Consider the following 22,747-nt stretch of genomic DNA (forward strand, 5'->3'; position numbering starts at 1 on the left):
CATCTCTCCAGACCTAAACCCTATTGAGGATCTGTGGGGCATAATCAAACAGAAGGTGGAGGAGCGCAAGGTCTGTAACATCCACCAGCTCTGTGATATCGTCATGGAGGAGTGGAAGAGGACTCCAGTGACAACCTGTGAAGCTCTGGTGAACTCCATGCCCAAGAAGGTTAAGGCAGTGCTGGAAAATAATGGTGGCCACACAAAATATTGACACTTTGGGCCCAATTTGGACATTTTCACTTAGGGGTGTACTCACTTTTGTTGCCAGCGGTTTAGACATTAATGGCTGTGTGTTGAGTTATTTTGAGGGGACAGCAAATTTACACTGTTATACAAGCTGTACACTCACTACTTTACATTGTAGACAAGTGTCATTTCTTCAGTGTTGTCACATGAAAAGATAGAATAAAATATTTACAAAAATATGAGGGGTGTACTCACTTTTGTGAGATGCTGTAGCAGGTGCAGCGTCCAGCCTCTCATAGTCTATGGCAGTCTGTGGCTGGATGGAACTGAGTGCCCATTCAGGGATGAGGTTCCAAAACACAGAAGACCTACATTAAAGGGACGGGGTCAGCCGCAGCATGCCACAGACTTTGGCAGTCTGCCTTCTGCAGGGCTGAATGCTACACCTGTCCCTCCCTGGGCGCCCTGCAGCTGAACGGCCCAGTGTGCCCGGGGCCTTAGTCCGATTTGGTGTGTTGCCCAACCTCTATTCTTCGCACTGCTGCAGCAAGTAAGGGCTTGTTCTCACTCCGGCAGGTGTGAACAAGCTCCAAGCCTACACCCCATTGCAGCATGGCCCTATTTACTTCAATGGGTCGCATTCGGCGCCCCAGCTGTTGCCTTTCCAGCTAAGGGGGGGGGCAGTAAAAACGTGGCTTAACCACTGTCTTTTACACCCCCCTTCTGCAAGTGTAAACGACCCCAAAAGCAGTCATTTGTAGCATTCCATATGGGGAAGGAAAATGGAGGCTGAACAAGGAGGGGTGCAGGGTAGGGGACATCAAACTCACCAAGTCTTACCAGGAAGGTAAGTTATGCAGTGGATGCAAAATCGACCCTTATACAATTCCACATTAATCCTGCACTGGAACGCTGTAAAAAGCATCAAAAACGCACTGGAACGCACATGTCCTTATTTAGGTTTTGTTCACATCTCCGCGTAGGGAGGCGACAATCGCAGGCAAAGACACGCAAATAGAATCGCGGGTCGCCCGTTGCCAAAAAGAGGCTCCTGTGCTTCTTTTGGGGGCGACGGGCTTCGACCCGGGATTCTGTTTGTGCGTTTTTACCGCGATTGTCGCGCCGCGTTTTTGGGGACGCTATTAATATCAACGGGGAACTGCCCGTGATTGCGAATCATGGGCAGAATCGTGGTGATTCCACCCCCCCTCCAATTCAGAGCGCGGAGATGTGAACAGGGTAGGGGGTTAAGAAAGAAAAAAAAAGAGGGGGGGCACTGGACTGCACCAAAAACGCACATGCAGAAAACTGCGTTTCTATGGTGTGAACCGGCCCTGAACACAGCATTGGTGTGTTTTTTTTCTTTTCTTTTTATGTATTTAAACGGCACTCTTAAATTTTTCATCTAACCCCCTCCCCCGATGTGGCACATAGGAGAACATAGAAGCACTATATATATATATATGCGGTTTGCCTGTAAAATAAAGTGTTCATGAGGCCTTCAGATGATTCTCTGCATTACTTCTTGTATCTTTCTGGATAATGGTTTCCTGCACTCTCCTCTCTATTCTTAGGCTGATCATTATCAGAGTCATTATCCTCCCCATCCCATATCATTACACCTCCTTCCATTCCATTCCACTCATTCCTCCCACACAGCTCTCCGCCCACCAGGTGTCGCTGCACAGCTCTGTGTCCTCTCTGTCACCAGCTTAGTCTTCTCTATGGCCCCTCAAGGCGGCGCTCTCTCTCTCTCTCCGCTCGCTCTCGCTGCTCTCAGCTGGTTGCCAGGGAGCAGAGTCCGGTCAGTGACGTCACGGGACAAGATGGCGGAGGAGAATATTTTCCTGTTTGTGCCCAACCTGATCGGTAAGGAGGGGATTCCCGTGTTTCCATTGTAACCCCCTCTATAGGTGTGTAATGAGGGGGGTGGGAGTGACGTCATGGGGGCAGGTCACTGGTAACCCCCCCCACCTTCCTTTCTCATCCCCATAACAAAGAGGGAGGTGTTCTGTAGTTTGGAGCAGAGATGTGGATGGGACTGATGACAACACTGCAGAGAGCACAGGCTGTTATCGGCTTACTAAATCTATGGAGGAGCAGTGTTGTCACCCTAGGACAGGTAGGACTACAGAACACCTCACCCCCCTCATCTCCATAACATAGGTGGAGGTGTCCTGTAGTTCTTAGACATGCACAGGGCTGCAGAGAGCCCTAGGACGTTACCGGCTCACTGTGTCTGGAGAAGCAGCGTTATCACCCTAGAACAGGACTACAGAACCGTATCCTCCCTCCTCATCCCCATAACATAGGTGAAGGTGTTCTGTAGTTTGCAGGAGAGAGGTGGAGAGGACTGACAACACTGTGGAGAGCACAGGATGTTATCAGCTCATCCTGTGTTCTGTATCTGGAGGAGCGGCATCATTAAACAAGACTACAGAACACATCTCCATAACATAGGGGGAGGCGTTCTGTAGTTCTTAGATGTGGACAGGGCTGCAGAGAGCCCTAGGGGGGTTACCTGCTCACTCGGCGTGCTGTGTCTGGAGAAGCAGCGTTATCACCCAATAACAGGACTACAGAACCGTATCCTCCCTCCTCATCTTCATAACATAGGGGGAGGTGTTCTGTAGTTTGGAGGAGAGAGATGGAAAGGGGCTGACAAGACTGCAGAGAGCTCGGGGGAGGGGGTGTTATTGGCTTGCTCAATATCTTTAGAGGAGCAGTGTTGTCATCCTAGAAAAGGACTGCAGAACACCTCCCCCGTTATCGCTATAACGTAGAGGGAGGTGTTTTGTAGTTCTTAGAGATGGATGGGACTTATAACACTGCAGAGAGCTCAGGATGTTCTTGGCTCGATCACCGTACTGCATCTATGAAGCAGCATTGTTGTCTGCCTACAAGAGGACTACAGGACACCTCCCCCTTCTTATCTCTATAGCATAGAGGGAGGTGTTCTGCAGTTCTTTGAGATGGACAGGACTGATAACACCACAGAGAGCTCAGGATGTTATATTGGCACACCCATACAGCTGCTGCATCCCAATACCCCCACTGGCCGTAGGAGGAGGAGCCAGGCATCCTAGACTCCCGATCTGTCCCGCCCACTAGCAGCCAAATCCTGTTGCTGGGTCAGGACACGCCCGGTCGGTCACGCCCTTTCACAAGTGTCAGAGCTCCGCCCACATCCACTCCCCTTTGAAGGAAATAGTTCTGATTGTGTGGTGGGAGTTGTAGTTTTCATACAGGAAAAGGAAGTGACATCAGCACATCCTTGGTGGCTGGGGCACAGCTGATTTCTCCTATATGGTGCTCATAAATGGGGGTTCACCCTTTTTAAATGGGTCTGTATGCCCGCTGGGGCAGGAAAGACCTCCCAATCGCATGACCATTGTGATTGGTTGTCGCGGTAGTCACGTGACCGGGAGCCCGTCCTGCCAGCACAACATGTACAACCCCCTGATGAAGAGTGAGCTTTTGGACTCTGAAATGGCCCCATTCATAGTCTCTCTGTCATTAGTCTGAAGCTCTTCTTTGTAGTTTCTTGTTACATTTTCCTTTACCCAGAAGATTTTTACCCCCTTCATGGCCAGGGCATTTTTTGCTATTCGGCACGGTGCTACATTAAAGGAGTTGTAAAGGAAAAAGGTTTTTATCTTAATGCATTCTATGCATTAAGATAAAAAACCTTCTGTGTGCAGCAGCCCCCCCCCCCGAAATACTTTCCCTGAGCCCCTTCTCTGTCCAGCGATGTCCACGATTTCCTCGCCCATCCGGGACTCTCCTCCTGATTGGCTGGGGCACAGCCGCGGCGCCATTGGCTCCCACAGCTGTCAAAGTCAGGTCTCCAATCAGGGGAGAGAAGGGGGGCGGGGTCGAATGGCAGCTGCGTGTCCGAATGGACACACAGGGCTGCAGCTTGGCTCGGGTGCCCCCATAGCAAGCTGCTGACTGTGGGGGGCGCTCGTCAGGAGAGAGGAGCCTGGAGCACCGAAGAGGGACCTGAGAAGAGGAGGATCGGGGCTGCTCTGTGCAAAACCAACTGCACAGAGGAGGTAAGTATAACATGTTTGTTATTTATCTATTTTTAAAAGCGAGACTTTACAGTCACTTTAAAGTGATTGTAAAGGTAAATTTTTTTTTTTTTTTTAAATATTATACTCCACTGTGCAGCTCGTTTTGCACAGAGTGGCCCTGAGCCTCCTCTTCTGGGGTCCCTCGGCGGCTCCTCCCCACTACTGATAACCCCCTCAGAGAAGCGCTTCCCAGAGGGGGTTACCTTGCGGGCATGCGCCCGAGTCCAGCATTCGGCGTCCATAGAGGCTGAATGTATGACTCGGCCCCGCCCCTCCGGCGTTCGCGTCAGTGGATTTGATTGACAGCAGCGGGAGACAATGGCTGCGCTGCTGTCAATCTATCCAATCAAGAGCCGAGAACCCCTGGCAAAGAGACAGTGTGTCCCCGCCGGGTCATGTTTGAGGGTTCAGGTAAGTAAAATGGGGGGGAGGGCTGGGGGGGCTGGTCACTGACAAGTGTTTTTTCACCCTAATGCATAGGATGCATTAAGGTGAAAAAAAACACAAAGGTTTACAACCCCTATAAGGCTGGGTTCACACGTGTCTGGCTGCGGTTTGCAGTCCGGAGTCCGGTGCGGTTTTGTTCACCGGTTCAGGTGGAATTCGCACCTAAACTGGACCCAGAATCGTGCAGGCCCTTTTTCAGGAACGAACTGCGGCCACTCCAGACACGAGTAAGCCGGTCCAATTTACATGCTATGCCAATCGGAGGAATCCGATTCACATATGTGAACCAAGCCTTACTGACAATTGCGCAACGTTGTACCCAAAACGAAATTTTTCACACAAATAGAGCTTTATTTTGGTGGTACAGTCAGGTCCATAAATATTGGGACATTGACACAATTCTAATCTTTTTAGCTCTATACACCACCACAATGGATTTGAAATTAAACAAACAAGATGTGCTTTAACTGCAGACTTTCAGCTTTAATTTGAGGGTATTTACATCCAAATCAGGTGAACGGTGTAGGAATTACAACAGTTTGTATATGTGCCTCCCACTTTTTAAGGGACCAAAAGTAATGGGACAGTTGGCTGCTCAGCTGTTCCATGGCCAGGTGTGTGTTATTCCCTCATTATCCCATTTACAAGGAGCAGATAAAAGGTCCAGAGTTCATTTCAAGTGTGCTATTTGCATTTGGAATTTGTTGCTGTCAACTCTCAATATGAGATCCAAAGAGCTTTCACTATCAGCAAGCCATCATTAGGCTGAAAAAACAAAACAAACCCATCAGAGAGATAGCAAAAACATTAGGTGTGGCCAAATCAACTGTTTGGAACATCCTTAAAAAGAAAGAATGCACCGGTGAGCTCAGCAACACCAAAAGACCCAGAAGACCATGGAAAACAACTGTGGTGGATGACCTAAGAATTCTTTCCCTGGTGAAGAAAACACCCTTCACAACAGTTGGCCAGATCAAGAACACTCTCCAGGAGGTAGGTGTATGTGTGTCAAAGTCAACAATCAAGAGGAGACTTGAGTGAATACAGAGGGTTCACCACAAGATGTAAACCATTGGTGAGCCTCAAAAACAGGAAGGCCAGATAAGAGTTTGCCAAACAACATCTAAAAAAGCCTTCACAGTTCTGGAACAACATCCTATGGACAGATGAGACCAAGATCAACTTGTACCGGAGTGATGGGAAGAGAAGAGTATGAAGAAGGAAAGGAACTGCTCATGATCCAAAGCATACCACCTCATCAGTGAAGCATGGTGGTGGTAGTGTCATGGCGTGGGCATGTATGGCTGCCAATGGAACTGGTTCTCTTGTATTTATTGATGATGTGACTGCTGACAAAAGAAGCAGGATGAATTCTGAAGTGTTTCGGGCAATATTATCTGCTCATATTCAGCAAAATGCTTCAGAACTCATTGGATGGCGCTTCACAGTGCAGATGGACAATGACTTGAAGCATACTGCGAAAGCAACCAAAGAGATTTTTAAGGGAAAGAAGTGGAATGTTATGCAATGGCCAAGTCAATCACCTGACCTGAATCTGATTGAGCATGCATTTCACTTGCTGAAGACAAAACTGAAGGGAAAATGCCCCAAGAACAAGCAGGAACTGAAGACAGTTGCAGTAGAGGCCTGGCAGAGCATCACCAGGGATGAAACCCAGCATCTGGTGATGTCTATGCGTTCCAGACTTCAGGCTGTAATTGTCTGCAAAGGATTTGCAACCAAGTATTAAAAAGTGAAAGTTTGATAGATGATTGTTAATCTGTCCCATTACTTTTGGTCCCTTAAAAAGTGGGAGGCACATATACAAACTGTTGTAATTCCTACACCATTCACCTGATTTGGATGTAAATACCCTCAAATTAAAGCTGAAAGTCTGCAGTTAAAGAACATCTTCATCTTAGCTCATTTCAAATCTGTTGTGGTGGTGTATAGAGCCAAAAAGATTAGAATTTGTGTCGATGTCCCAATATTTATGGACCTGACTGTATATAATCACCTCTTGGGTTTTTTATTTTTTGTGATAAAAAAAACTCAAAACAAAAATATTGAAAAAAAAAAAACAAAACAACAAAGAAAAACAAAACAACTATTTCTTTACTTTCTGTTATAAAACATATCCAATAAAAAATGTAAAATCAAATTTTTTCATAAATTTAGGCCAAAATGTATTATGCTTCATGTCATTGGTAAAAATGTTTTCTTTTTAAATCCCAATAAGTGTATATTGATTGGTTTGCATGATAGTTATAGCATCTAGAAACAATGGGACATGATAATGGCGGTGATCAGTGACTTATAGTGGGACTGCGATAGTGCAGCGTGCAATCTAGTGTGTGCTGCTTTTTACTAAGCAATGTGATGATTTTTTTTTCTCCTTGTTTTGCACATTGCTGCTGACAGTGGAGAGCTCTGTGTTGTTTACCTACACAGAGCTCTCTTCTGTTATTCGCTCAGCCGATCAGCGGATTCCAGACATAAATCATTGGCCAGGACTGTGCTGTGGCGAATGGCAGCGGGCGTGCACGCACTCACACCCTCTCTGGAAATATAAAATCATGTACATGTAGGTGATTCGACGCAGCAGGACCGCCCTGCTGCAGCATAACGGTGGTGGGCGGTCCTGAAGTGTTTAAAGGGCAGCTTCATGTAATGTGAAAGTGATTCCAGGCAGGGCTGTGATTGGGCGTCGTAGGTCCCAGCACTTTCAGCGCTTTTATGGCTGCCGGGGGGATGAATACGTCTACATTGATGCAGTATGACCCCCATCACTGTCTCCTCTCCTCCTCAGGCTATGCCCGGATACTGTTTGCCTTCGTGGCATTTTATTTCATGCCAACCTCGCCACTGGTGGCCTCCACTTTCTACTTGCTCAGCGGCCTGCTGGACGCCTTCGATGGACACGCAGCTCGAGCGCTCAACCAAGGTAAGACTGAGACCAGAACAGAGGGAAGTATGGGAGATTGTACAAGATGACGTTTGGGCAGGGGGTGGGGGCTGGCTTCTAGAGATTCCATATTTTATATAAGATTTTCATTTCCAGTAGACAGTTCATCTAGTACTTGAAGCCCCATTAGAGTCTCAGAAATAGACCTTCAGGTGGACGTTGTACTGAGGAGCTCCATTGCTCTCAGTCTGCCCTCCTCTCTCCTATCACAGCAGTTGTACATTGTATCTTCCTGTGACTGTGCAGTCCAATGGGCACCAGAGTGACCACACTGCCCACTACACTCTGTATTCTAACAGACCTGGTCAGACCACCACCGCCACTTTTCTCACTTCTCTTCTCAATAAAAGCCTGTGTCCGGCATAAATTGGGCTTTACGAGATTGCTCTCTTTATTATAAGAGAAGGAAGGGTGGGTTCGTGTCCTCGATTATCTGTATTTAAATCCTCCCTCCGGCCTTCCCTTCAGTCTTACACAGTTGTATCGGCTCCTCTCCTGGCCTGAAATGGCTTCCTCTGATTTCACTGCACACTGCGAGCTTCTCACAGGGGTTGATTTACTAAAACTGGAGAGCGCAAAATCTGTTGCAGCTGTGTATAGTAACCAATCGGCTTCCTTTTTTTTTCTGTGAAAGCTTAAAATGATTGTAAAGTTTTGTTAAAAAAAAAATAAATAAAATAAAAATAACAAACATGTTATACATGCTTCCTCTGTGCAGTTGGTTTTGCACAGAGCAGCCCTGATCCTTCTCTTCTTGGGTCCCTCTTCTGTGCTCCTGGCTTTTCCCTCCTGTTTAGTGCCCCCACAGCAAGCAGCTTGCTATGGGGGCACCCGAGCCGAACTGCAGCTCCATGTGTCCATTCAGGCACAGAGCTGTGGTTCGGCCCCGCCCCCTCTCTCTCCTGATTAGCTAACTGACTTTGACAGCAGCGGGAGCCAATGGTGCCGCTCAGATGGCTGAGGGACTCGTGGACATCGCTTAATAGAGATGGGGCTCAGGAAAGTATTAAAGGGGGAGGGGGCCTGTTGCACACAGAAGGCTTTTTATGTTAAAGTGGAGTACCACCCAAAAGTGAAACTTCCGCTCATTTGTCTCTTTCCACCCTCTGGTGCCACATTTGGCACCTTTTTGGGGGGAGGGGGGAGCGGATACCTGTCTTTGACAGGTACCATGTCCCCACTTCCTGGAGTCCGGGCCGCGGCAAATTACGTCAGCAGCTCAGCTCCCTCCTGCTTCCCCCGCCGCCGGGCAAGTAGGAGAGCGCAGCAGTGCCCCGCTCATGCGCAGTAGGGACCCGGCTTGAGGCCGTAATGCTACACTACCGGGTTCTCTTACCGGCAATGGCGGCGGCAGCACCCGACAGCTGATGGAAACATCGCTGGACTCCAGGACAGGTAAGTGTTCTATTATTAAAAGTCAGCAGCTGCAGTATGTGTAGCTGCTGGCTTTTAATTTTTGCAGGGGTGGGCGGACCTTCACTTTTCTGCATAGAATTCATTAAGATTAAAAAATCCTTCTGCCTTTACAACCCCCTTTAACTGAACGAGCTGTTAGAAGCTGATTGGTTACCATGCACAGCTGCGCCAGATTCTGTGTGCTTCAGTTTTAGTGAATCTCCCCCAATGTGCGTTAGAAGTTGCAGCAAGTCAGAGCCCACCCCTTTCATTCAATGGATTTCAGTTCTTTCAATCAAGGGAATTCAGGATCACATGCGGGCGTTCTGCATACAAATGGAATCTGTCTAGGAATGCCCACTCCTTCATACTGCCCATCAAGGTTTTGTCAAATTTGCATAACTCCTCCATTAAGCCAGCCCACTGATTGCATCAGTGCTGAGGGATCTTCAGAGGAGTGCTGAGATGTTTTCAGGAAGTTATGTAAAGCTCCCTGCCAGCCCCTCCCACCAGCCATGAAGTCCCTAAGTTCCATAGAGAAGCACAGAGACTAAAATAAGGTGTTTAGTATAAAAAACTGTTTTTATTTAATATTTTCATTAGTATGTTGATGCGGGGGAGGGGGCAGAGAATGCAGATTACACTTCAGCTTTAAGACTGCGATAGACAGTCCCTTTAAATGACTTGTTATATGTTTGACTTCTCAGGAACCAAGTTCGGTGCCATGCTGGACATGTTGACTGACCGTTGTGCCACCATGTGTCTCCTGGTAAACCTGTCCCTCCTCTACCCATCGTACACCCTGCTGTTTCAGCTCAGTATGAGTCTGGACATCGCCAGTCACTGGCTGCACCTACACAGGTATAGTGTGCCCTCCATCATTCTGGACTCCACCTGTATCCGGGGAGTATATATAGGGGCACTGTACAGTTATGCAGTTGCTATTACTATACTGTTTAGATTTCAGATTCAGTAATCCACTATATCTGGTGTGTCAGGATACTTTGCAACTCCGGGAATCCTGCACAGGGCAGTATAGACAATTGCTCAGTTTAGGTCTCCCTGTGTACATAATGTAGTATGGTGGCCTTATAGGGGAAGATTTACTAAACCTGGTGCAGCTGTGCAGAGTAACCAATCAGCTTTTAACTTTAGCTTGTTCATTTAAGCTTTGACAATAAAACCTGGAAGCTGATTGGTTACTATACAGAGCTGCCCCAGTTTTAGAAAATCTCCCTCCATAGTCTTTATATATAAATGTGAATGGGATGAATCCCTTGTCAATGCTCTTATGAAATTAGTAATGTCAGTGATTTTGGCTCTACATATGAACACTCTCATTACTACTTGGTGACGCTTTACATACTTTGTGCTTTACTGCTTCTCTATCATGCTGCAAGTCTACCAGTTTGCTCAGACAGATTGAAACAACACCCCATCTGAGTACTATATCCTTTTATCTCAGCATTTCAGTAAAGGTCTTAGTTGAACTTTGCCTCTGCTTTGGTGCTTGCTGTTTATACAGGTTGCCAGTAAATCTATTAAAGGGATTATAAAAGCAGAAGGTTTTTTTTTATCTTAATGCATTCTATACATAAAGATAAAAAGCCTTCTGTGTGTAGCAGCCCCCCTAATACTTACCTGAGTTCCCTCTCTGTCCAGCGATGTCAACGAGTGTCTAAGCCGTCTGAGATTCTCCCTCCCTGACTGGCACAATCAAAGCCAGCAAGCCAATCAGGATAGAGGGGGGGCAGACCGGACGGGGCTCCGTGTCTGAATGGACACTCAGCTCAGGTGCCCCCATAGCAAGCTGCTTGATGTGGGGGCACTGAACAGGAGGGAGGGACCAGGAGCTCAGAAGAGAGACCTGAGAAGAGGAGGATTGGGGCTGCTCTGTGCAAATCCACTGCAACAGAGCAGGTAAGCATAACATGTTATAAAATATTTGTTATTATTCTAGGAGAAAAAAAAGACTTTACAATCACTATAAAGCGGAGTTCCACCCAAAAGTGGAACTTCCGCTTATCTGATCCCCCCCCCCCCTCCGGTGCCGCATTTGGCACCTTTCGGGAGGAGCGGATACCTGTTTTTTTACAGGTACTCTGTCCCCACTTCTGGGAGAACGGGCCGCGGTGAATGATGTCAGCAGCCCGGTCCCTCTCCTCCCTCCTCCTTCCGCAGTAGGGATCCGGCCATGAAGCTGAAAGGCTACACTGCCAGGTCACCTTACCCACGATATCGGCGGCAGCACCCGACCAGCCAATGGAAACATCAGCTGCGGTGCCAACATCGCTGGACAATGCTGGACATTGCAGTGTATCAGTCCTTAGATGTGCTGACTGCATTAGTTTAATTTTTTCAGGCTAAGAACATTTTCAGAAAGTATAGAAATTACCTGTTGTTCCTGACAGAAATCATGTGCTTGTAACTTCCAGCGAGCTGGACAGGAAGAAAAAAAAAACTGTAATCTTCCTTGTGTAGGCCCCTTTTTTGAGTTTGTTTCCACTTTAACCACCTCAGACCCTTGGCTCTCTTGTTCTGATAGGGCGTCCATGGACGTCCTCCTACAACCACGCTCCTTGGGGAACACGATGTGTGCCTACAATGCAAACACATATAGAACCTGGTGGATCCAGAGGAATGCAAAACAGGGCCAAACGCAACTTCAGAACTGCCACCCACACTGTACCATTGGGGGTATCTGGTAAGCAGAGTTCCATACATGTGTCTAACATCAGTTGCTGCTTTTGTCTCCCGCCAGCTCCATCCTGAAAGGAAGTGACAGTCACAAGACGATTGACCTGAGTGGAAACCCTGTGCTGCGCTTGTATTACACCTCCCGGGTATGTCCACAGAGTGATCCCTGACTGTCTTGCCTTGAAATGGAATCTGAGAATTTCTTACGGATGTTTCTTCTTTTTTTTTTTTTTCTTTTCTTACAGCCTGTGCTATTCCTGATGTGCGCTGGCAACGAGCTCTTCTACTGCATGCTGTATCTGCTGTACTTCACTGAGGGACCAGCAGGTGGGGCTGTGTGCTGCAGCAGGGTTGCACAAGGGGAAGAACGGGCTCTGTGGTCTGGTTGTTGTACTGATCCGTTCCTCTTTCTTTATTTCCACAGTGGCACTGGGTCCGCTCGGAGCTGTCGGTATTTTCCGTCTTATCTTCTGGGTCAGCTGTCCTATCTCTCTGGTGAAATCCGGCATCAGTCTTCTGCACTTGGTCACTGCTTCCTGCAACATGGCCGCCCTAGACTGCGCTGAGCGTGCCAAAAAGAAGTAAATGCCTATAACAGGGAAGTTTAGGTTGAAACGAGTTATATGCTGGTATAATTTATTACACCCAGTGTTAATCCTTACACTGTATCCACAAACTATCCTGCCCTTTAAACACGCCAAGGCCACCTTCCCCAAAACTGCCTTCTTACCCTGAGGCTGTCAAGTATTAGCGCCACCTTGTGGCTCCCCCAGGCACTGAATATATCTAATCCTTGCAGTCATTTTCTAGGTGGGGAATGATCGCACTCAAGGCTTGTTTTTAGGGTGAGCTGTACATTTTTCTTCTTCTCTCAAACTGCTAATTCTCCTCAGAACACTGAAAATATCATTATTTTATACTGTTTAAATGCTGGGGTGAACTATTTTTTTTTTATCTATATGCAATTATGTATGATTTAATTTAAATTGATTTTACTGTTCACGTGTAATGTATGTCCTGTATCGTTTATGCAGCAATTAGGGAACTTTATTTTTATAATTTTTTTTATATTTAAAAGTAAGGATTAAGAACCTCGCAGATCTCAGCAGCTCATGGGCCTGCTCCCAGAAGCCTTTGCACCACCAATGACTGCTTTCTAGACTGACACAGGCAGCACGGTGATCTTTCCGTTTATAATTAGGGGAGCCTGGTAGCCGTTCTGCTGGGAATTCCAAGGGAATAAGGGAACATGTGTAAAGGGAGTTTAATCACTGCACCAGGACACGCCATTCTGATTCTGTCTATGTAGAATTTTGCAGACAAATCTTCTCTGTCCTCTCATCCTGTATACACTGGTTGGGCCTGGGCTCAGTAACATGGGGCAGATTTACAGATAGCAGTATATAGTTTATTAATAATTACAAAGTAATGTGTCATTTCTGAAAAATGACTGATAATCTGGCCATACATTATACAATTTTCTTGTTCAGTTTCCTTTAGGCCACGGGTTTCAAACTGGTGGCCCTCCAGCTGTTGTGAAACTGCAAGTCCCATGAGGGACAGCTACAAGCATAACTCCCTCAGGCAGAGGTATGATGGGACTTGTAGTTCCGCAACAGCTGGAAGGCCACCAGTTTGAGACCCCTGCTTTAGGCTCTGTTCACACCTAGGCGTTTTTGTTTTCAGGCAGAAAGTCGTGCAATTTTTGCCGCGATCTTGTACAGGTCAAAAGGTCACCAATGTAAAAAGCAGAAAACGCCTGTAATCCGCCCAAAAAAAGAAGCTCCTTTACTTTGTGTTTTGCTTCAGATAACAAAATGCTCAGATGTGAACAGAGGCCATTGAATTGAATGGGATTTGTCTTGTTGGGTGTTTTTAGAGCTGAGGCTTACAGCAGAAAAACGCCACTAGACGCCTAGATGTGAACAGAGCCTTAGATTTACCTTCAACTCTATAGTGCAAGGGCCTGCCTGATTGCTTACAAATTGAAAGTGTTTAGGTTTGCCCTCTTATTATATGGTTTTGGTAAATCTAAAGGAAAATTGTACAAGAAAATAGAGCTGTACGATTCTGGCTAAAATGAGAATCACAATTTTTTTTGCTTAGAAGATAGATCACGATTCTCGCGGCGTAACATCATCTTTCACATTAAAACAAAAAAAAATTGGGCTAACTTTACTGTTTCGTGTTTTTTTTTTATTCATTGAAGTGTATTTTTTCCCCCAAAAAATGCGTTTGGAAGACCGCTGGGCAAATACAGTGTGACAAAAAAATATTGCAGCAATAGACATTTTATTCCCTAGGGTCTCTGCTAAAATATATATATAATGTTTGGGGGTTCCAAGTAATTTTCTAGCAAAAAATATTGATTTTAACTTAAGAAACACGTGTCAGAAAAAGATTTAGACTTCAAGTGGGTAAACTTTCTGCATTTACAGGTTGTTTAAAAACTTGTCAGACTGCCTTGATTTTTTTTTTTTTCACACAGTTTATCCCTTTTGATCTAAGAAGGAAGAGTTACAATGTTTCAAGTTAAAAACTTGGCAGACTGCCTTGAATGTTTTCTTTTGACAGAGTGAGCAGATAAGTCTCTCAATTTGTTATATGAAAGAATCGGCAAACTCTGCAATAGAGATCGTCGGGGGTTGAATCGCGATCACGATTTTTTAACGATTTGTGCAGCTCTACAAGAAAATTGTATATTGTATGGCCAGCCTTACTGTTGTAAACTCTCTATAGGCCTGACTTAGGCTGGCCATACATTATACAATTTTCTTGTACAATTTTCCTTTAGATTTACCAAAAACGTATAATAATGAGGGCAAACCTAAATTCTTTCAATTTGTAAGTAATCAGGCGGATCCTTGCACTACATAGGAAATTGAATAAGAAAATTGTATAATGTATGGTCAGCTTTAATCATACACTGCAATGTGTAATCCAAGGCTAAGGCTGTAGTACGCCCGTGTGAGGGCCGTGTTTTACCCGCACAGGTGTTCCCCGCATCCCCATGCAGGCTGTCTCATTCATATCAGTTGGGGACCAGCGGCTGCCCAGACACAGGCAGGCCTGCTCCCAATTTGACATTTGTGTGGGTGCATGCCCCTGGCACAACCTGTCCGCTTTTAAGGCCTTGAACCCACAGCTGCACGGATATCAAATTGGGCTGTGTCTGTCTGTGCCATCCCATGACCACCTCACGCTGACACGTTTCACCCAGAAAAGTCTATGTGAATTAGTCTTTTCCAGGTGAAACGTGTCAGCATAAGGACGTTCTGGATAGGCCTTCTGGCCCTCCTAATTGTCTGGAATAATAAAGTTTTTCAAAACACTGACATCATTGGAGGGAGACCAGTTTCTTTGCAGAAGTTTTAACAATAATCTATCACTTTGGCCATTTAGGCGATAAAAATTGGAATTGTTACTGTAAGCCTGATGGAAATGTTATCACCTCACAGGATATGAACTGATACTGAAATGTTACATGAACTCAGTAAAATGGTTAAAACGTTCTCCATGGATCTACCTAGAGAGGGTTCCAGTAACAGGAGGAAATTCCATCCAGGTGATTTTCTTATCATTTGATTATCATACAGAGTAGTACGGTGTGTCAGCATTATTTTGCATATTTCCATGTTATATGGGTGTATTTTTTTTCAGTGTAAATCTGCACTGACTCTTTAGAGTTTACAGGGAACTTGTCTGGGATAAAAGTTTGGTAGATGCCATTACTTGTTTGAAAGGATGGAGACATCTAGGGTTGCCATTATGGTCCTTGAGTTCAGTGACTGCATATTGGTTCTAGCTTAACCACCTGCCAACCGCGCACTGTAGTTTTACTGCTACAGTGCGGGCCAGCATGCGCAGAATCCTGTATATATACATATACCAGCCCACCCGGCTGTGCTGTCACTGGCTCTAGCACATGCCGGTCAGCTTTTTCCGGACCATGATCTATAGCTGGAACCTGCCGATCATTCGAGCAAGTGACAGGAGAGAGCCTTGTGTATGTAAACAACAGAGAGCTCTCTTCTGACAGTGGCAATGTGCTGGCTTTTGTTTCTCTGCAAAGCAGGGAATAAAAACCAGCACACTCCTTAGTAAAATTAGTACACAGTACACATAGTAAACATTTGTCACACACACGTTTAACTCGTTGATTACCCCTGATGTTAACCCCTTCTCAGCAAGTGTCATTACTACATTGACAGTGTGTATTATTATTAGCACTGTCACTGGAGATGTAAGTGGCAGTTAGTATCAGATTGCATGCCGACCCACTATAAGCCACTGATCACCGCCATTACTAGTATAAAAAAATAAATTAAAAAATCCAGTATATATGATGTCAAAGTTTTGTTCACACAAACCAATCAATATACACTTATTGTGATTTTTTTTATTTTTTTTTTTTTTTTACCAAAGACATGTGGTAGAATACATATTGGCCTAAATATATATATAAATTAGATTTTTACATTTTTTTTTTTTTTTTTATTGGATGTGTTTTATAACAGAAAGTAAAACAAAATGTATATAGATTTTTATGTTATTTTAAATTTATGCTCTTTTTCGTTTAAGGGTCACTCTGATGGGGAACCCTGATGTAAAGGGGGACTCTGATGGGGAACCCTGATGTAAAAGGGGACTCTGATGGGGAACCCTGATGTAAAGGGGGACTCTGATGGGGAACCCTGATGAAAAGGGGGACTCTGATGGGGAACCCTGATGAAAAGGGGGACTCTGATGGGGAACCCTGATGTAAAGGGGGACTCTGGTGGGGAACCCTGATTGGAGTTCTCTGATCTAGCTGATCAACACACTAGGTGTGAATGGGCCCCAACAGTTTTATAGCATAAAAGGGGTACTCTGATGGGGAACTTGATGTGGGGGGAACCCTAGTTTAATGGTCACTCCGCTGGGGACCCTGATATTAAGGGGACTCTGAGGACACCTGATGTAAAAGGGGTGCTGATAAAGTGTGAATGAGCCCCAACAGTTTTATAGCATAGTAACAAGTAGTGTACATGAATGTAATGGCACTCATATTTTTATCCCTGACAGGTTCCCTTTAAATAAGATATATATATATATATATATATCTTATTTTTTTTTTTTTTTTTTTTTTTTAATTGTGTGAAAATGTGCAAAACAACAGGTTTACTTTAATGTCCACGCCCCACCAATGTACTTTTCTTTGCTGCCCATACACAGCTTACCAAATAGCAGATCTATGTTTTTTTTTTTAATGCAAAAACTAAAAACCACTCCCTTACACGCATGGCAGAGGATTGTAAATGACAGGCAATTGCCAATCAGGGAAAATTATACAGAGAAGACACCATTACCAATTCTCTAGCCCCCTTGCAGCGGGGTTTACCTTAGTCCTGCAGAGGATTCCGGGTAGAATCAGAGAACAGACTCAGGGATAAATAAAATGTAATCATTAGTTGGTGACATCATATCAGTGCAGAAGCTGTGTAAAATGTGATGACAGAGTAACATTCTGATGATTTGACGCAGAGGCCTCACTATTATTATTTAGAAGTGTCCAGGCATGAGTCGACTCTTGAAACTTGAAAAAGCATGTTCACCTTTAAATAGTTTTCTACTTTATAAGGCCTATACCAACACAACTATGGTTATAGTGGTGTTCTTGGCCTATTGGTCCTTATGAAAGTGGACCTGTCACAAACAAGCTGTTTTGTTTGTAGTCCCAGGATTCTTGTTGTTGTTGTTTCCTGAGGAGCATAAGCCTCACACCATAGCACAGTGTGAGTGAATGAACAATGATTATACCCCAGCAATGGTTGATCTGGTATGAATATTTGACATATTATAATGGCCTCTGAGCATGCCTCAGCTTCAGGTTTTTTTTTTTTTTTTAACAGATCCGCTTACTTATATGAACCAGTCTCAGCTCTTGACCAAAAGTACTCGTATTACTGTGTATTATTATTATACGTTAGAGGTGTGTGTTTCCTGTATTCCTGCCTTAAAAGCTGGCCCTTGTGTTAGTAGACCTTTAATGAATGACGATATTGGGCTTCTTAAAGAAGAAGTATCACCACAACTTAAAATCCCCAAGAGAATGTAGCATTTGGTATTGTTCTGATCTGTGCTGTGTTTTTTTGCTACAAGCATCTTTGTCTCTGCTGGCCCTCAGTTCCACCCCAGACTAAAGCCCAATTTATGTGATCTGATGGGGGAGTTACATCACCACAGTAAAGCCACCACCCCCTCGCTCAGATTTCCACTTTGCACACTCTGTTTGCCCTGGTTTAGCTCTTGCTAGTCCCACCAGCACTGACTGATCCTTTACTAATATAAATTACAGACTGCATTCTCAAAAGAAAAGCATCAGTCAGTGCTGAGGGAGCTGTGTGACCGATTGGCGGACTGTTGGTAAATATCCACAGCAATGTAAAGTAGTTGTTTACTAGCAGCCAGCAGATAGATTACACAGCCCTCGCCAGCACTGACTGATCCTTTACTAATATAAGTGTAGGCTGCATTCTCAAAAGTAAAGCATCAGTCAGTGCTGGGGGGGGTGGCTGTGTGACTGATCTGCTGGCTGTCAGTAAATATCCACTGCAATGTAAAGTAGTTGTTTACTAGCAGCCAGCAGATCGATTACACAGCCCTCACCAGCACTGACTGATGCTTTACTTTTGAGAATGCAGCCTGCACTTATATTAGTAAAGAATCAGTCAGTGCTGGCGAGGGCTGTGTGATCCATCTGCTGGCTGCTAGTAAATATCCATAGCAATGTAAACTAGTTATTTACTAGCAGCCAGCAGATCCTTCAAATGGCATAGAAAAAACACATAGGTGAGAGTCAAGGACGCTGCACACCCCAAAAGACTGAAAACATGGAAAAATTCCCCACGGGGCTTTTTAGCAGCAAAGGATAGACAAGTATCTATTGTAAAAAACTTTGTTTTATTGGTGAAAAAGGTTCAATTTGTACAAAAAGTTAAAATGTGAGCTCTGTTCGGTCACCTAACCCCCCCAACCACACCCCCCAGCACTGACTGATGCTTTACTTGCACTTGCAGCTTGCACTATATTAGTAAAGCAGCAGTCAGTGCTGGCGAGGGATGTGTGATCCATCTGCTGGCTGCTAGTAAACAACTACTTTATATTGCTGTGGATATTTAATGACAGCCAGCAGATCGGTCACACAACCCCCTCAGCACTGACTGATCCTTTACTAATATAGTGCAGGTTGCATTCTCAAAAGTAAAGCATCAGTGCTGGAGGGGTTGTGTGATCGATCTGCTGGCTGTTATGAAATATCCACAGCAATATAAAGTAGTTGTTTTTTTAGCAGCCAGCAGATGGATCACACAGCCCTCACCAGAACTGACTGATCCTTTACTATTACAAGTCCTTGTATTGTGATCCAAGCAGACCTGCTCCAACTATGCTGAATGACAGCGCTCATCTCCATCGTACTCCTACTGGCAGAGATGAGCGCTGTCAATCACTTAGAGCTGGGGAGGGGTGTGGTGTGTGTGCTGTCACCCAACGCCAGCTCTGTATCCGAAGAACCCATTAAACAGGACAAAGTGCTACATTTGCTTTGTCCCCTGGGGGACAGGATGATGAAAATATATATTTATGGTGAGACTTCTTCTTTAAAGGATACAAAAAAACCTGTCACAAAGCAAAACAAAGGTGAAGCAGTCTATTACAATGTACTGCAGTGGGTTCCTTTTGCTTTAATTTTTGTTTTTGGTTCCCATTGGATATCTGCGGATATCTGAAATGTGATAATTATGTTCTTCCGTTAAGGCCAGTTGCAGGGTGCTATGCTCTCTTCCCCCCGACACATCTGTTTCTGTATACCATTCCTCCTGTAGAAGGGAACTGTGTGATATAATAAAGATCTATGATTACCACTTCAGCGTGTGTGTTTTGGATAAGCAGTAGTGTGAATCAAAGTATTAGTTTGAGCTTACACAGTGATAGGCACTTCCTCCCCGCCCCCCTGTGAAAGAATCACCAAGAGCCAGTACTGTCCTATGAGGAAGTACAGCAAGTCCCATGCTCCTCCATACCCAGATGTACTGCATATAGTCTTCACTCCCAGCAGCTGAATGTAGGTGGGGCAGGGGGGTGCTAAAATGAACCTGTCACCTGGGTATGTATTGTGTGTTTGTCCTGCTATAACTACAAGGGTGCCTATCTGTGTTCTGTAATCTCAGCCTCAAGCCCCCTCCCCACCAGGTTCCAATGTAATCAGTACAGCAGTTGGGAAGGTGTACGCTCCACATAACATGTCACTAAGTTAAAGTGGAACTTCACTCTCCCAATCAAAATTGACTATTATTTTTCTTTTTCTTTTTTCTTTTCTGCACCATCGTACGTATTTCAAGTAATTGCACAGTTTTATATTTTTACTTTCTCTTTTCACATTTTACACATTTTGAGAACTATATATTGGTAATATTGTTTATCAGACAAGTACACTCTGAAGAACTGCTGTTCTATATCAATAAAAAATACATAAAAAGAGGTTTATTCTCTCTTCTGTAAAAGTTACCTTCTTTCGATCGTATTCACGTATCAAAAAAAAAAAAAAAAGGAATGTCTACCTTGTTTCAGGGCTCGTTCACACTGAGTGGTCTCTTGCGTTTTTTTTTCCCCACTGGTTGAACGTAAGTCACCTCTAGGGCACATAGAAAACAATTTCTTCTATGGGCCACATTCACACCCCAACAATGGCGTTCTGTGCAGTGTGATACAGTGCAGAATAATGCAGCATATTTGCATTTTTCTGCAGCGCATTGGATGGCACCACATGTCAATGCACCACAGCGTATCGCACCATGCTGCTGTGCAGTGACGTGAATGAGTTGTCACTACGTGACACTTCAAATATAAAGTTTAAAAAAAAAAACCAAAAGCAGTGTGGCGCGTTAAAGCACGCATTGCACTGCGCCTGACTTGCCCTGTTTCCTGCAAGAGGTAGCCATGCACTGGCAAGGTCATGTTAACATAGCCTTACTTGTCAGGGCCCTGAAATTATTCAGGTATTCATACAGCCCTTTACATACTCTCACCGGCCACTTTATTAGGTACACCTGTTCAATTGCTTGGTCACACAAATTGCTGATCAGCCAATCACATGGCAGCAACTCGATGCATTTAGGCATCTAGACATGGCGAAGATGACTTGCTGACGTTCAAACCCGAGCATCAGAGTGGGGAAGAAAGGGGATTTAAGTGACTTTGAACGTGGTGTGGTTGTTGGTACCAGGCGGGCTGGTCTGAGTATTTCAAAAACTGCTGATCTACTGGGGTTTTCACACACAACCATCTCTCGGGTTTACAGAGAATGGTCCAAAAAAGAGAAAATATCCAGTGAGCGGCAGTTGTGTGGAGGAAAATGCCTTGTTGATGTTAGAGGAGAATGGGCAGACTGGTTCCAGATGATAGAAAGGTAACAGTAACTCAAATAACCACTCGTTACACCCAAGGTATGCAGAATACCATCTCTGAATTCACAACACAATAAACCTTGAAGCAGATGGGCTACAGCAGGGGAAGACCACACCGGGTAACACTCCTGTCAGCTAAGAACAGGAAACTGAGGCTACAATTCGCACAGGCTCACCAAAATTGAACAATAGAAGATTTGAAAAAACAATGCCTGGTCTGATGAGTCTGGGTTTCAGCTCTGTCATTCAGATGGTCGGGTCAGAATGTGTAGTAAATAACATGAAAGCATGGATCCATCCTGCCTTGTATCACCGGTTCAGGCTGGTGGTGATGGTGTAATGGTGGGGGGGATATTTTCTTGGCACACTTTGGGCCCCTTAGTACCAATTGATCATCGTTTATACACCACGGCCTTCCTGAGTATCGTTGGTGACCATGTCCATCCCTTTATGACTACAGTGTCCCCATCTTCTGATGGCTCCTTCCAGCAGGATAATCCATGTCACAAAGCTCCAATCATCTCACCACTGGACAATGAGGTCCCTGTACTCCAATGGCCTCCACACTCACCACATCTCATCCAATAGAGCACTTTTGGGCTTGGCATCATGGATGTGCAGCCGACAAATCTGCAGCAACTGTGTGATGCTATCATGTCACTCTGGACCAAAATCTCTGAGAAATGTTTCCAATACCTTGTTGGATCTATGCCACCAAGAATGAAGGTAAAATGGGGTCCAGCCCGGTGCTAGCAAGGTGTACCTAATAAAGTGACCTGCGAGTAAATATTGTACATTCTGTAAGGCTGACTATACACTATACAGTCTGATTGTACAATCTCCCTTGAAGCTGCTAGGACGTTCTTTCATTTCTTTGGTTTATGTCTGGGTGTAGTGTGGTAGCGGTTGCAGACCTGAGTGTGTTTGGTGGACACCAAAGGAATATGATGACCTGCAGTCTCCATTGCACCCAGAAGATGAAATTCATATGTTATAATGACATTCTTCCCATGGACTTAATTAAGTCCCTAACAAGACAGGGGTCATTTTCCTGGAGAGCTTTGTAAAATTCTTCCTCTGCGCCTTTTGATTTCATCATTTTAAGCAGAAAATCATTTCTTTGCATTGTCCTCCTCTGAAGTCTAATCTCTTCCTCCTCGTCTTCGTTAATGACCCCCTGCTGACGTAAAGACAGAAGAATCGGCTCGATGAGTCCCATTCTTTTACACAGATCTTTGTGCCTCCTCTGTATAAAAAGTCTTGCACCTCCAAGGATAAAAAAAAGAAGAAATTACAAAAGGTGTATATTTCATTGAACTGTGTAACAAAAATGACTAAATGCTTTTCATATATTGTAGAAAAACTGTTAAACAAGTAGCAGAATAAATCCGGAAAAGCAATAGTGTAAACCAGCCTTTCTCAACCTTTTCAACACAGAGGAACCCCTAAAATAAGGTTCCCATCTCAGGGAACCCCTGCTAAAAATTACTATATCTACAACTCATGATACATCCGTGTGATATTCAATGAGA

At 44.8% G+C, this 22,747-nt stretch overlaps 2 protein-coding genes across 4 annotated transcripts in view; one reads left to right on the forward strand and one right to left on the reverse strand.

The window, feature by feature from the left end:
• The first annotated feature begins 1,937 nt into the window (after positions 1–1,937).
• On the forward strand, positions 1,938–19,673 carry CDIPT (CDP-diacylglycerol--inositol 3-phosphatidyltransferase). Of its 2 annotated transcripts, XR_012245224.1 has the most exons (7): positions 1,938–2,058; positions 7,522–7,656; positions 9,780–9,933; positions 11,834–11,915; positions 12,015–12,096; positions 12,194–13,269; positions 13,396–19,673. XR_012245224.1 is itself a non-coding variant. In XM_073635972.1 (6 exons), exons 1-6 carry the CDS (start codon positions 2,016–2,018, stop codon positions 12,352–12,354), a joined length of 657 nt encoding a protein of 218 aa, XP_073492073.1. In that variant the 5' UTR covers positions 1,938–2,015; the 3' UTR covers positions 12,355–19,673. The 2 variants fall into 2 exon arrangements, 1 of the variants encoding a protein (XP_073492073.1); XM_073635972.1 differs by having other exon boundaries at positions 12,194–19,673.
• Positions 19,032–22,747, reverse strand: part of LOC141148471 (uncharacterized) — a 40,570-nt gene continuing 36,854 nt past the window's right edge. The window contains exon 11 of one of the 2 annotated variants that reach the window (XM_073635969.1): positions 19,032–22,481. The gene's annotated coding sequence lies outside the window, so the exon portion shown is untranslated. The remainder of the gene's footprint in view (positions 22,482–22,747) is intronic. The other variant, XM_073635971.1, reaches the window with a different exon arrangement.

Source organism: Aquarana catesbeiana, linkage group LG06 (genome assembly GCF_042186555.1).
Source record: "Aquarana catesbeiana isolate 2022-GZ linkage group LG06, ASM4218655v1, whole genome shotgun sequence".
Lineage (NCBI taxonomy): Eukaryota > Metazoa > Chordata > Amphibia > Anura > Ranidae > Aquarana > Aquarana catesbeiana.